Here is a 14522-nt window from a genome sequence, read left to right as displayed (position 1 = left end):
AGAAGCCTTAGCATCCCTCATTCCTCTTACACCAACAATATAAAGTGCTTCCTTCCCTCTGACTCCTGTCCTTTCCTGGATAAACACACTTTGCCTCATGCTAGTGCACCTCTTATAGAATTCAGCCACAAGCCATATTCTCCCTTTAATAGTACCTTTAACGTATGTTGCCAGCAGATTGCCTATTACATAGCATAGACACTGTTCTACATGGAGACAAAGAAAGCAAATCTGTCTAGAGCCACACCACCTTAAACATGCCTAGTAGAGGAAGCTAAGCAGAGACAGGGCTGGTTAATACTTGGATGGGAGAAAATAGACCACTGTGAAAGGAAAGGAGGGAGGGAGAGATAGAGGGGGAGGGGGAGGGATAGAGGGGGAGAGGGAGGGAGGGATGGAGGGGGAGAGGAAGGGAGGAAGGAGGGAGGGAGGAAGGAGGGAAGGAGGGAGGAAAGAGGGATAAAGTAGAAAAGAGGAGGAGGAAGAGGAAGAGGAGGAGGAGGAGGAGGAGGAGGAAGAGGAAGAAGAAGAAGAAGAAGAAGAAGAAGAAGAAGAAGAAGAAGAAGAAGAAGAAGAAGAAGAAGAAGAAGAAGAAGAAGAAGAAGAGAAGAAGAGGGAAGGAAGAGGAACAGAGGAGAAATGGGAGGAAGGCTGGTTGCTTGTGTCAAGACCTGAAATTCTAGGCAAGACCTCCAACAAGCATCTGTACTTTTCATACTAAGATGTCACTTAAATTTCTCCTAATAATGTCAAATCAATTTAAAATAAAGCAAAATATGGTCCCCGGAGGGACAATGGTGTTTTGATGATAGCAAATGATCCCAGGAATCAGTGTGATTTTCATCTTGCTCTTCCTACTGCTGCCATTCAGTAAAACAAAAACTCAATTTTCCATTGTTCTCAGAAAGAAGTTAATAAGAATAGCTAATCCTTACTAAGTAGTCCTTTACACTTTTAACAATATTTTATATATAGTAATTGTTTTAATCTTCATGAGAATGTTAATGGGTAGAGATACTTCTTAGTAGGAAGGCACCAGAAAAGCTCCAGAGCTGTTAAATACTGAAATGTCTTAATTTGGGTCAATAATTGTAGTTTAGCGTCCTCACATCTCCTGCCTCCTCTTCTGCTGTTACAGCGATTGCTGCCACACGTCCTTCAGTCATGGAAACATGTCTACCTTCTCATTAGCAAGCAATTAGAATGTAATTGCCTAATCTATCCAGTATCAAGATCCTCTTCCAATGAGAGATCCTCAGGTTACTGGAACGATCCTAACGATTCTCCCTGAAGAAGTTTGAAGGACTGGGCTGGCACAAGTAATACCAGATGCCCGCATAAGCTTCAGCACCCACATGGACAGTAGCTGTCTGTGGTTTCCAAGACAGTAACTGCAAGAACATGCAGAGTTGCTGGTGCTTCTTCCATCAGCTCAGTGAAAAACCTACACTGACTGGGAACAAAGTTCCTGGAGCACCTAGCTGCTCATTTGGCAGGTGACATTGATGCTGTGCCCTGGGCCTCTTTTAGAGATCAGTACCTCTTTATGAATAAGGACTGGGAAGTACAGGAGTCTCTGCTAACTTCAGTATGCCCCAACTCACAATATTGTAGAGTGCTCCCCACTGAAGATCTGTTTTGACTTACATACAGAGAGGTCACTTAAAATATAAGCATAAAACCAAAATTACTACTCTCACTGGCTGAGAGCAAGCTCTCCTCCCCCCGGGTCTCTGCCTCTGTTCTCTGAAAGATTAGATCCACTACTTCCTTATGACACTCCAATAAACAATTGCAATGACAGTCAGAAGTCAAAATGTTGAATATCTAAAAATGTCCAATAATAATTAAAAAGCATATGAAACAATTAATATAATACCCGTTATCTTAGCAAAAGCTGAAGGAAAACGAACACCGTCACTAATGTTCAGAGAAATTCTCTACTTGGTGAGATTACAAATCACTCAGTGACTATCAATTTAAGGAGAGAAATGTTGGGAGGATTAGATGCAATTATCTATGAGAAATCACAACTGACTCATGGGATCAGTTAGCTAATGATGGCTCCATTCAAAGGATTAAGCCAATAAGTCCTACAAATCAGCAGTGACTTAGAGATGAGGTGGCTGCCTGGATCATTTGTGCCACAACGTGGACCATTTGGCAGGCAGACTTATTGTCCATTTACGATATAAAACATTACAATTCTATGGGAAATATTTATGTGACTTTATGTGACTCTACCATTAGACACCACTAAGACTACCCTTCCAATGAGTAGATGGGAACTGAAGAAGTGAGAGCACAGAGAAAGTAACTGATGATTAAAACTGTTGTTGCAGGGGAAGCTGACCCAGTTCCTGAAATCTCTAGTTGTATGATTTGAGATACCGCACGTCCTTCTGCGGACAGCTCTTCTTAGGCCTAATATAAATTTATTCTGCAACTAAGTAAATAGTCAATAAATGTTTATTGAACTGAATAGAATCCTCAACCTTATTTATCTGACAATTAAACCACGTGGTTACCACTGGGGAGAAGGAGGACCATCCACGGGCTTCCTCAATAAGGAAAAGAAAAGCCATTGCCATCAAATCACTATTGCTTCTAACCCTTTTTGCCCAAGGACTTTCAATTTCCATGCCATTTTCTTCTGACTGTCATTCATATCTCCTAAATTATTTGACTGAAATCAGATTCTTCACACTCTTTTCTTGAGAGATTATTCAGAGCTCCTGAATTGTTTGGCTGAAATTAAATGTTTCACATTGTGTTCTTTTGACCATAATTCATATATCTCACATTGGTAAGCTGATATTAGATTTGAGATCCTTACATTGTATATCTGATTGTTGATATATTGTTGTTAAGAAGGCCAACAAAGGCTTCTAAAGCAATATCTTTTTATTGTCCATTATAGTTTCTGAATTATTTATATACCACTTCAAGTACTAGGAAAGAAAAAAACTATTACTTATGGGTGTTAAAATGTCAATGATACATTATTTCAAGGCTTATATTCAGTATTGGGAGCAAAAATATATTATATAATTATTTGATTACTTTTAAACACCCAATTCAATTAAAAATATTATTCACTGAATACTTGAAAAAAATTTAGAAATCACAATCCTGTCCAGCGATCATGAGTAAGAAAACCAACCTCACAAAGACACAAGTCCAACAAATACTCATTAAGAAAGTGCCTTACAAAGATACTACACAGTGATCAGCAGTCTTGAGTCTCCAGACTCTTACCAGTTAGTAAGAAAACAGTGGATGTGGATTTGAGCCCAGGTCAAACAAATTCTAACAGGAATATTCTTTCATTTCATTAAATGATTGACTTACAGTCCCTTAATTAAGTATCTTGGGTGAGTCATGGTTGCAAGCTTCATCTTCAGAAGCCCTTCATAAACCACTGACTTAGAAATGAGGTTCTGATTAATTCTGCAAGAAATGGACCTTCTTACAAATGCATCCAGGCAGCAGATACGCATTGATCATTTGGTCCATCTATGTCCTGGACAGGTATTTTGGAACAAATTCCATTCATAATCCCTAAGGTTTACACTAAAGGAGAGAGACACCATCAGAAAAGCCAACGGTAATGTTTATAAACAATTATGACATACAATATGACCTGAATGAACAGGACAAAGTATTTAGCAAAATACGTAAGCTTACTCTTCACAGGGGTCAACAGTGAAGAGCTCTACAATGGGCTGATGGGTTACCCCAAAATATTCATATGCTGATATTCTAAACCCAGATATCACTGCCAGGAAAGGAGACCTTAGTAACATGCTTGGATCAGGAGGCTGGAGCCCTCATCAATAGGATTAGTGCCTTATAAGAGGGACTCCAGGGAACCTTTGCTTTCTTTCTTCCATGCAAGGACACAGAAAGGCAATAGTCTGAACCCTGCAAGAGTGTTCTCACCAGCACCACACCATGCCAGCACTCTGATCTTAGACTCTTACTGATAATGAAATACTCAATGGTATTTGGATATAGCAGCCAGGAGTGACTAGGCCATCCTCTGAGGATATGATGTTTGAACTGAAAAGCTAAAAGATCTGGAATATTGCTATGGAAAAGCCTCTGGAACTTCGAGAATGTCTCTTTGGAAGCTGGAAAGAGATGACACACAGGCAAGGTCAGATCACACAGGTCTTTCAAAAGAAAAACAAATCAGTGGGAAATGTCCTGGTCTGATTACTAGTAAAGAAACAACCATGTTCCTTAAATCATGGGCAAACTGGAGGAAGTAACCAGAAAATCATAGAAAATCTACCACAGTGGTCAGGGTGGGAAATATTCCTTCCTTAGTCAAAGTAGCTGACAGCAGACACGCAGGTAAATGGATGGATTTGAAATAGTTTATAAATAAAACTGACTGAACTGACAAATGAATTTGAGGTTGAAAGTAGAGGAGAATCAATATGACACTCCCCCAGTGTCTGCAAATGGACAGCTCATTTTATAAGGTGAAAATAGATTGCGGAAAAAAAGTTTAATGGTCATGATAAAAGTTTGGGTTTTGATCTATTGTATTTCAAACGACCATGATATAGCAAATGGACATGTCAAATGGAATCTCAAGGATGGAAACTGGGAATAAGCGTAAAGGCAGGAGCTGTCAGCTCTCCTGATGACAGTGGGCAGAGGCTGGAGAATACAGATAACTGCTAAACCCAGGGGACCCTGCGGAGATGCAGAGGCTGAGCGAGGGGCACTGAAAGCAGACAGAGATGGCCAAGGAAGCGGAGAGTCCAAAAGAGATGAAAGGGCACTGCTGGGAGTCGAGAAGAATGGATCACGTGGATATTTTGAGTATTTCTGAAAGGTTGGATAAGGACAGAAAAATACGTACCGAATTTTGTATGATCATTAGCAACAGTGACAGACACCGCTTCAGAAAGTGGACTGAGTAAACTAGACAATGGCAGGTTAACATGCCATAAGATGACATACTAAAAATAATCCAGATGGGTAACAGTTCCTGGAAGCTTGGCCTTGAGCACAGAACTGAACATCACACAGCAGCTATGGCACAGCTGGGAGGTCAGGGATGCTAGCGTTTTCCTTTGTGAATTTCAGCTGGAAGCTATTCCAGCACGCGTTTGCTGCTGGGAATATTCTAGGTGTGGCAGGTGGAGCGTGAAAGGTGGGAAAGAAGTGAGATCCAGTATTTGGCAAGGCTTTCAGAGAAGGCTGAGTTTGGGAGAAAAGAAATATTACAGGCAATGAAAACAATTTTTGAGACTTGGCAAAGGAGACATTTTACATAGGATCATAACTGAGAGAGAGGCCAAGGGAAAGACAGAAAGAGAAGGGCGGGAACCCGTGGCTGGTATATACGCTCTTAGGCCGGAAACTCAGTCCCTCCAGCTTAGGAACACAAAGACACCCCTGTGACTTTCAGAAGAAAAGCGTCTTCCTTTGAGCAGCCCCTGGGTGAGCTCCCAGCAGCACTGCAGCTCAGGACAGCACCGAAAGCAGGCCACCCCCCCTTCCCACACTCCCCTCACCTCTCGCGGCCAAACAGTGGGAGAAACCAACCCTTGAGAGGGTTAAAGCTTCCTGTCCCCACCCCTGCCACCTCCTCTCTCACCCCACTGTCTCTCAGTCTTCCTGCTTTCATCATAATAAACATTATTCTTCTTTTACCATTTTCCTTTTTTCTTTCTTTTTTTATTATTTAATTAAAATTTTCCACCTCCTCCCATTTCCCTCCCGCTCTCCCCATACCCCTTCCCCTCCCTCTCCAGTCCAAAGAGCAGTTGGGTTTCCCTGCCCTGTGGGAAGTTCAAGGTCCTCCCCCCTCCATCCAGGACTAGAAAGGTGAGCTTTTTTTTTTTTTTTTTTTTTGAGACATCATCTCACCTATTGTCCAACCTAGCCTCAAACTCCCAGATGCAAGAAATCCTCCTGCCTCTGCCTGTGGGATATCTGACACCACAAGTGTTCCCCCGCCTGGAGTATACAATGTCTTTCTTTCTTCACTGTGTTTCCAATGGCTGTGATCTTCTGTGTGCTCACTCATGTTCTGCCCTACTTCATGAATTTTTCTAGTTTCATAGTACAGAGTCTCTGTCTGCATTGACCATTCACAGATAGCTTACCATTCTTTTTACAAATGCACCCACACAGACTTGCACCGGGCAAATCCAGCTGGGGCCAAAGGGGACACCGCAATCCTGATGCTTCTACAAGTAAATCCATCAGTTCTCCAGTGCATCCTTGGGTCAGCCTCATCCTCCAGTCATCTTCTTCCGTCAGGAGCTTGACTTACTCTAAGGACCACTGCTTTCCCATCCAAAACCCATCCTTTACTAAATTCTGCCAATTTGTCTTCTTTAGATTCATCTCACCATGTTTCTCTTAGTTCAGATGCAATCATTTCTTAACTAGTCTATGGCAGGAGCTACTCAAACTGTCTCTATGTCCCCAATAATGTCACCCCTTAACTTTGTGATGTCTCCTTCACACTGCAGTCAGCATAGTATGTTCTGTTTAAGTAGAGTAACGTCTACTTGAACATCCCTGGTGACTGCCAGCCTGGCTTCCAGGACTGTCCTTGTCTATCCCTCACCCATCTCCCACATCACACACCTTCCTAACATCTCTCATCTGTGCTTGTGTGCTGCTGTGCTTTCTGTCTAGAAGTCTGTCACTCTGTGTCTATCGCGTCCCACCCCTTGCCCTAGATGGCTCCTGAGAGAATCAGCCCGTGCCCACGTCTTCCAGGAAGTCTTTCATTTGACCGATTGGCCCTACCTCTCTCACAGTTACACGGGGCTGATTTGAGGAGTACATTGCTGGGAAGGTCTGCAAGCGGTGACTCTCTAAGTGGAACTGAAACTTGTCTCACCGGGAATGCAAATAGACCAGAGGAAGCACACTTACCAAGGATTCTTATTCTTATAGAAGCCCACAGTGCTTGGGAGAGTGTGGACAGCTACCAGGACACACCACACTGCCTGCTAAGGAGGGAGCGTTCTGTAACCTGAAAGTTTTTGCTCTGTGGATTAGAGTGTACAATTTGGAGTTTGGGTCTAGAGTGTCTAGAATAGTATGGACAAAAGCGCTCTCGCGCGCGCACGCACACACACACATACACACACACACATTCCTCCCACTTTCTCTGAACTGCAGTAGCTGTCTCCTCCACACAAAGGCAGAAGAAGCAGTCCTATGTCCAGGCTCTCTCCTCCCCTCACAATCCCATCATCAAGCAAACTGCTCTCAGTTCCAGTCTGTCTTCACGACCTGACCACAAGGAGATGTCCTGAGTACCAAACCTAACTTCCTCCTGTGACGCACGTGTGTGCTGCTTTCACAGGTAAAGGGAGCAGTAGACACAGAATAGGCAAGCTGCCCTGAGTCACACAGCATTCAGGCTGGCTCTAAAAGCAGCCTGACTACAGCATGAAGGTGGGTAATCAGTAACTGTGCTGTCCCTTACTCCCAGAATAGCTTAGACCCATCCCCAAAGAGAAATCGGCCAGAAGAAAAGGACAGGATTTTGTTTTCTCTATCCCCTGAGTTCCTCCATTCCCCCATCCTCACTTTTCTGTTTCATTCATTAAGACCTTGGCTCCTAAACACACTCCACTGGCAGGATGAAGCGCAGTGTGCTGAAGGGACTTGGTGAGTCCTTGCACTTATTGGCATATAAGGAAGAAACTACTGTATAACGGAAGTAGGAAGAACTAATTTGTCAGCCCTGGGTGAATCCCTGGGGTTCTTTATACCCATGAGAACTCAAGATGGTTTTTGAAACAACTCATAAAACTCACTTCTCTTGGTGATCTGGAGCCTCCTTCCCGAAATGTTGGCTTACATCTGAAATTAATCTGCCATTAAAAAAAAAAAAGCACATTATGTTAGTGATTGGCATCAGGTTAAAGAGAATTACCTGAAACCCAAAACAACCTACAGCGGTAGACACTGAGACTATAAAACAAAGCCCACAAAGGACAAATAATCTGCTTTAGTTTAGTCCTAGTCTCCTTAAAGCATCTCACTAGATAAGACACATTGGTGTGAAGTGATTTCACATCTCCAGCCAGTGGTCCTGAGCTCTCATTGATGAAGTCTAACTTTAAACAAAAATGCTCTTAGCCTGTAAACTTGAGAAAGAGACCAGAGCCAGAGAAAAAGCATGTGGCAGCTGAGCTCATCCGTTTGAGTTAGATTTTTAAAAGGAGAAACTATAAACCCCAGCGGTCCTAATTGCTGTGATAACCACTCAAACGCATGCACAGTCAATCCCTGTAGAGGACTCAGCATGGCCTTGCTTTGTGGATGGGAGATGCCCTCATGGCCACTTTCTCTTCTGTATAAAGGGTGGAGACTAGAAGGGGTAGATTCAAAGTGCTGGGCAGGGCTCTAAGATATACGCTGACAGCAGCTGGTGGGGCTGGCGAAGCTAAGCAGACACTGCGCAAAGCTAAAAGATCCACACTGTGTTTACAAGCGGGAGCATGAGACCATAGACACCACCAAGGGTCTCCCTGGACACAGAGTAAGAACTCAAGTGAGAGCAGCAGGCAACACTCTATTACAGACCTTCCCTCCCCCCCGCCCCCAGATGATAAATAAATAGACTATTCAGAATCCACTTCTGGAGACAAGACACCACCCTTGGGATGCCACTTCCAGCTCAAACACGCATTTATGCTGCACCAGCAGAAAACGCTGCCCATGAGGTCTGCGGCCGAGTCTGAGGGCTGCTTTCAGCTGGCTTGGCTCTCTCCCTTAGAGCTACTTTAGGAAAACGTGAACTCACAAAGAGAAACATATGGAAGCTACGATATTAAACCCCTTAAAAGAAACATCTTGTGGGAAAAGAGAAAGAAAGAATTGGTGTGTGCTAGGCCAACACAACATAATACAAATTAAACTCGGGAAGGCAACAGGATGAATGGTCTTCATATAGTGCCTTTTCATTGTTACTTTGGTAGTCATACTGAACTCACAATTTTTGTTTTTGTTTTTTAAAGCCGTTGTTTTTAAAGTTAGAAATTGACACCAAATCTCGACAAGTCGTGGCAGTGAATACATTCGCCAGCAGGTGGCGCTCTCTTACCTTCTCTAGTTGCTCAATGCAGGCCGTGTGGACCACGATTTTGCAGACCGCACACTTCCTCCGGAGAGCGGATTTCTGCAACAGTCAATTCAAAATACAGGAAAGATACGTTAGCGAGTTATTCTGGAGACTTCCCTGATATGAAAGAGAGGCTCCGGAAATCAAGCAACACTGCAATTACTTCTGTCCCTTAGCAAATTGAAAATCTCTAAACATGTCAGAGTGACCCAGATGACTTCTTCCAAATATGACAACAATAATACCATTGCAAATAGGGCTTGTAATATAAACCAAGCCCTTTACTCTGTTACATCGGTTTTCAGTGTTGCAGCCGAACAGCGAAAGCATTGCTCTCAAGCTTTTCTAACTTTTCTATACTTTTTTTTAAAAAAATTTCCTTTGCACCGTTGAGGGACAGAGGCAACCTTCTTACTTATGTCATATAGGAATCAAGCATTCCATCTTGACTATCATCAGAGGTTATATTTCAAAGTCTGGTTGCTTTAAGTTTCTGTTCTAGACACAAATCTTCGCTGTGCTATTTGGGTCTCTACCCATATCTTCAGGAGGGCGATTACAAGTCTGGCTTCACACCCAGGAAACAACAACAACAATAACAACAACGACGACAATAAAGAGCAACAAAGACAGCCGCTAGTAAGACTATAGGTCTTGCTCTGTCCTCGTGGGCACTTCACAGATGATAACTCACTTAACTCTTGCAGCCCTATGAAGTAGAGACAGCCCCACCCCTGCTTCACAGATGAGAAAACCCACACACAGTTAGTGAGTGACCTGTCCAAGGCCTGCCAATGAGGCCACAGCACACCCAATCTGTCTGGCTCCTAAGTATCATAAAATGTGGCCTTGATAACCTTGGAAATGTATAAATTCACAGCGCGAGTACATCCCATCTTTCATATCATGGGATGTACTCACTCATATTTGGTTTCTAGCCATAAATAAAGGACATTGAGACTATAATTCGTGATTCTAGAGAAGCTAAATAAGAAGGTGAACCCAAAGAAAAACATATAAGCATCCTCCTGAATATTAACCTTCATCAGGTGATGAAAGAAGACAGAGACAGAGTCCAACATTGGAGCACTGGACTGAAGTCTCACGATCCAAAGGAGGAGCAGAAGGAGAGAGAGCATGAGCAAGGAACTCAGGACCGCGAGGGGTGCACCCACACACTGAGGCAATGGGGATGTTCTATCGGGAACTCACCAAGGCCAGCTGGCCGGGGTCTGAAAAAACATGGGACAAAACCGGTCTCGCTGAACATAACGGACAATGAGGACTACTGAGAACTGAAGAACAATGGCAATGGGTTCTTGATCCTATTGCACGTAATGGCTTTGTGGGAGCCCAGGTAGTTTGGATGCTCACCTTAATAGACCTGGATGGAGGTGGGTGGTCCTTGGACCTCCCACAGGGCAGGGAAACCTGCTTGCTCTTTGGGCTGAGGAGGGAGGGAGACTTGATTGGGGGAGGGGGGGAATGGGAGGTGGTGGCGGGGAAGAGGCAGAAATCTTTAATAATTAAATTAATTAATTAATTAATAAAAATATAAAATAAAATAAAATAAAAAAATTCACAGCGCGAAGCTTGTCAGGGTCTAGCTTGTCTCCAACAATTTAAAACCCAAATGTGGTGCAAGGAGAGAGATGACTGAGTGGGCTCTAGATGTCATTCCTGCCAGTGTCACCTGGAGGCGCTGCTAGGGTACACATGGCCTCTATATAAGGTCAGGACCGAAAGGAAGAGCTGCCTTCATGATTCTGTTTGGCAGTAGTAACCAAGGCAACAGGAAATGCATTATGCAATGTGTAAAGATCTTAGACACTCTAAATACTGTAAATATTTACTTTACCCAACAGGTCATCTTTGAACCAGTATTCCCTTCCCCCAGATGATGACCTGAAATCAAGTCATTAACACGGCACTTGAAGGTTTAGTTGTTATTCTTTATGTTAAGACATGGTTATTTTTGAACTCAGTACAAAGATGATACATAGATCGATAGATAGATAGATAGATAGATAGATAGATAGATAGATAGATAGATAATTTTAAAACTAAATATTACCTGAGACCACAAATACATTCTGAGCACAGAAATTCACAATAACAGGAAACTCCAAAGAACCCAGGTGGGTAAGGCTGGGCATCGCTGTACATCTGGAAAGTATCATTGGAGATTGATGGTAACCTGTGTCTGCTGAACGGCTTGCTGAGGAAGGACAGTGAAGCCCACTGGAGCAGGCAGATCAGAAACACACCCAACACTGCCACTGTGGAGAAAGGGCCCTGTAGGGATGGACTGCAGGCAGCTCTGGGGATGCTGGGAGAGGCAGGTCCCATCATTCCACAACACTGGACACCAGCCTCTGTAGACAGCAGTGACGACTGTGTCACCAGCTACCACCAAATGCACAAAATAGTACAGAAATGGCACTTGAAGCTGTGTTTGTGGACGCTAAGCCTGTGACCCCCTCTCAGCCTTCAGCTTCCGAATATGAGGTAGGACAATAAGTATGTTTGGCAATTAATTGATTGTTCAAATATCAAAGAATAAGGGAAACCAAGACACCTAAGGATGTTTTGAAAGTGTCTTGTTCTACAACCAAAAGCAGAAGGAGGAATAGGGAGCAAGGGGATGAAGAGGAGGAGAAATACACACAGCCACTGAGAGGAAGGATACGAAACAGTAGTAGCAGCAATCATAGCCATAGCAGTGGTAGGTAGTCACAAAAACAGCAGCACCAGTAACCAAATTTGACTGCAATTTTCATAACTAGATTGCTCATAAGCAAATGGCCGCTGCTCCCTCCTCCCTATGGCTATCCCGGTCAGAGCTTTGCAAGAGCAGCACCTGCAGGAAGTGCGTGTGATATTTTAGTCAGATTGCTAATGAGAGTTACCAGAAAGCTAAGGAAACCAGAGTTGATCCTTGTCCATGTGCCCCCCCCCCACCGCCCAGCCCACCATCCTTAACAGATTACACGTGCCAGGCATCGCTACTCAAGATGGTCTAACATTTATAGAGTCATGATCTCACAGAGCCTGGAAGGCATCTTCTCTCTCAATGACTCCTACCTCCTTCTGTGCCCTGCTGTCCTCTTGGTGGTGACGTGACTTTCTAATCTGTTTGCAGATAGACTACATCTTCTTATCTCTACCTACTACATGTTCTGTTCTTGTCTTCTCTCTGAAGTGCTATTCCAACTGGGCCTGTCGATCACCTGGTCATTAGTCTACCTCTCAGGAAAAGAGATTCATCTGCACACATGATAAGGAGATGGGAGGAATAATTACCCCTTTAACGAGATAATGTGCTTCTCGGAAGCCTCTCCTCTATACAGCTACTTACCACACGATGCACTACTAAGCCCGTGCACTTTCCTGAGTTCCAAAAAAAAAAAAAAGTTTCTTTACTTCCTGTCTTTTTCAGATCCTGTCCAGAAATACAAACATGCTTTCCCTAATACTCTTGGTTTTCTTTCTCTAAATCCCACACTACTTCCACCATGTAGCTGCTTGCTGACCTCCTCTGCAAAGCAGGCAGGTTTTCTTCTACCTAAAAGGCATGATTTCCTCTCTTCCTATTCTCCATCTCCCTCCTCCTGGTGGTTGCCACGGTTTAGAGTTGGCTTGTCCTACTGTTTCCCCATAAATTCTAATAAAACTGTCCTCCAGCTTTCTTTCAATTCCATTTCTACTTTTTATTTTATTTTAATGAGGCTAATTCAATGCTCATACAAAGAAAGCCTGACTTTTCCCCAGCAGTATGTGGAGGTTAGGAAGGAAGAGCACTGGATGGACTCAGGAAATCGTGTGTACTCACTGAAACCAGAGCCCACACTTCCTCCTTTCCTTGCTTTTCATGTCACAATGCTACATCAAAATCATTTCTAGGACAAGGAATCTGGTTTATGTTGGGAGGCCCTGCTGATCAGAGGTTGCAGTCTGTGGTGACCTGGCAGCTCTCTCCAGGCTAGGCAGCATGGAGGACTTCTTCCCTGTGGAGGGCTTCCTGCTCTCTCTCTCTCTTTGAGCTTATTTGGAGAATGTCTCTAGGCCTGGATACCTAGCTTATCTCTAGTGTGACCCTTGACACAGCTCCCTGCAGAAGCTTTTCCCATGTCTCCCATATGATAATTAGGCATTGTGCTAGAAACTTTATGATAAACTGGGCTTCCACATAAGGTAGCTAGGGCTAGTACTAGGAGCTTTAGGTGATGCCCCAGCCACAGACCCATCCTTTGTATCTCCACGCACTCTGGAATAAATTGGAGCTGTCTCCCCAAGGCCATTTCTACCCTGTTCACAGGCCACACAGAGCTCTCTGTCGCCACTTCTGCCCCTTTGTCCTGGCAGACTGGTGGTCAGCAGACCGCAAGGTAAAAGGAAACCTCATAGCTGACAAGAGTGTAAGAGCCACGGGGTTCATATATATCCTCTCTCAGCTTTCTGGGTTATGCAAATACACTAATATCATTCATCTCAATTAATTCAAGCATGAAAGTCTACGGATGACAACACACAACTTAAAGTGCTGTAAGTCCTAAAGCTAATCTTATTTAAATAATACAGAGTTTTTAAAGACCTTCTTAAAATGTATTGCACGCTTCTGGGTCTTTTGAGGCAGAACACCCAAGCCACAATCTGAACGCCCATTCATACGACCAAGACCAATCAGCCCATTTGCTTTGTTCTCTGACCAGAGCTCCTTAAACGGCTCCTGGCGCAACTAGCTTCCTAACTGACAGCTCCCGAACAGCTTGTGGTCTGTAAAATCAGGTAGTTGATGTTTCCAGCCCTGATGGTTGCTCTTCATTATCAACTTGATAGGATTTAGGACAAGCCCGGGAGATGCAGCATCGGGGAGTGTCTGTGAGGATGTCTACAGAGAGATCAACCGATGTGGGATCGACAATGGGCAGCACCTTGCTCGGACAGCGTGAGGCCAGGGCAGAGTTGCTCGCCTGCCTGCCTGTCTGAACCTTTTCCTTCCAGAATGCACGTTACCTGAGTTGCTGCCACCATCCTCTTTTGACTTCAGATTCCAGCTCTTTGACCTGCTTAAGTAGAGAGTACAGTGATTCTCCAGGGAGCTCCTAGGTCTCTGCATTGGGAACTGTGCAGCCATCAGGTAGAACATTCATCCAGGAAACCAGGGTCATACTACCTACCCCATGATGTGAGCCAATCTAATAAGTCTCCTTCCTCAATATACATACGAGACAAGATAAGAATATGCTGTGTACACACCCGCATTCACATGCGTACACACACATACACACACAATCTATTGGTGCTGTTCCTCTAGAGAACCCTGCCTGATACGATAATCATATACAAAGCGAAGTCAGTAAGTTCTCACTGACAGCCCAAGGTCTCTTTCCACAGCAGTAAGAAC

At 43.8% G+C, this 14522-nt stretch overlaps 1 protein-coding gene across 5 annotated transcripts in view; it reads right to left on the bottom strand.

Moving 5' to 3' along the window:
• Dgki (diacylglycerol kinase iota) overlaps positions 1-14522 on the bottom strand; it is a 459452-nt gene that overhangs the window by 251948 nt on the left and 192982 nt on the right. For all 5 annotated transcript variants that reach the window (XM_057763104.1, XM_057763127.1, XM_057763112.1 and 2 more), the window contains exons 4-5: positions 9098-9172; positions 7806-7862 (exon numbers count right to left, since the gene is read on the bottom strand). In XM_057763104.1, the coding sequence (XP_057619087.1) occupies positions 7806-7862; positions 9098-9172 (132 nt within the window). The remainder of the gene's footprint in view (positions 1-7805; positions 7863-9097; positions 9173-14522) is intronic.

The sequence above is a fragment of the Chionomys nivalis genome, chromosome 1 (assembly GCF_950005125.1).
Source record: "Chionomys nivalis chromosome 1, mChiNiv1.1, whole genome shotgun sequence".
Lineage (NCBI taxonomy): Eukaryota > Metazoa > Chordata > Mammalia > Rodentia > Cricetidae > Chionomys > Chionomys nivalis.
Note: the sequence above shows the minus strand (reverse complement) of the source record. Positions and strands in the feature narration are given on the sequence as shown.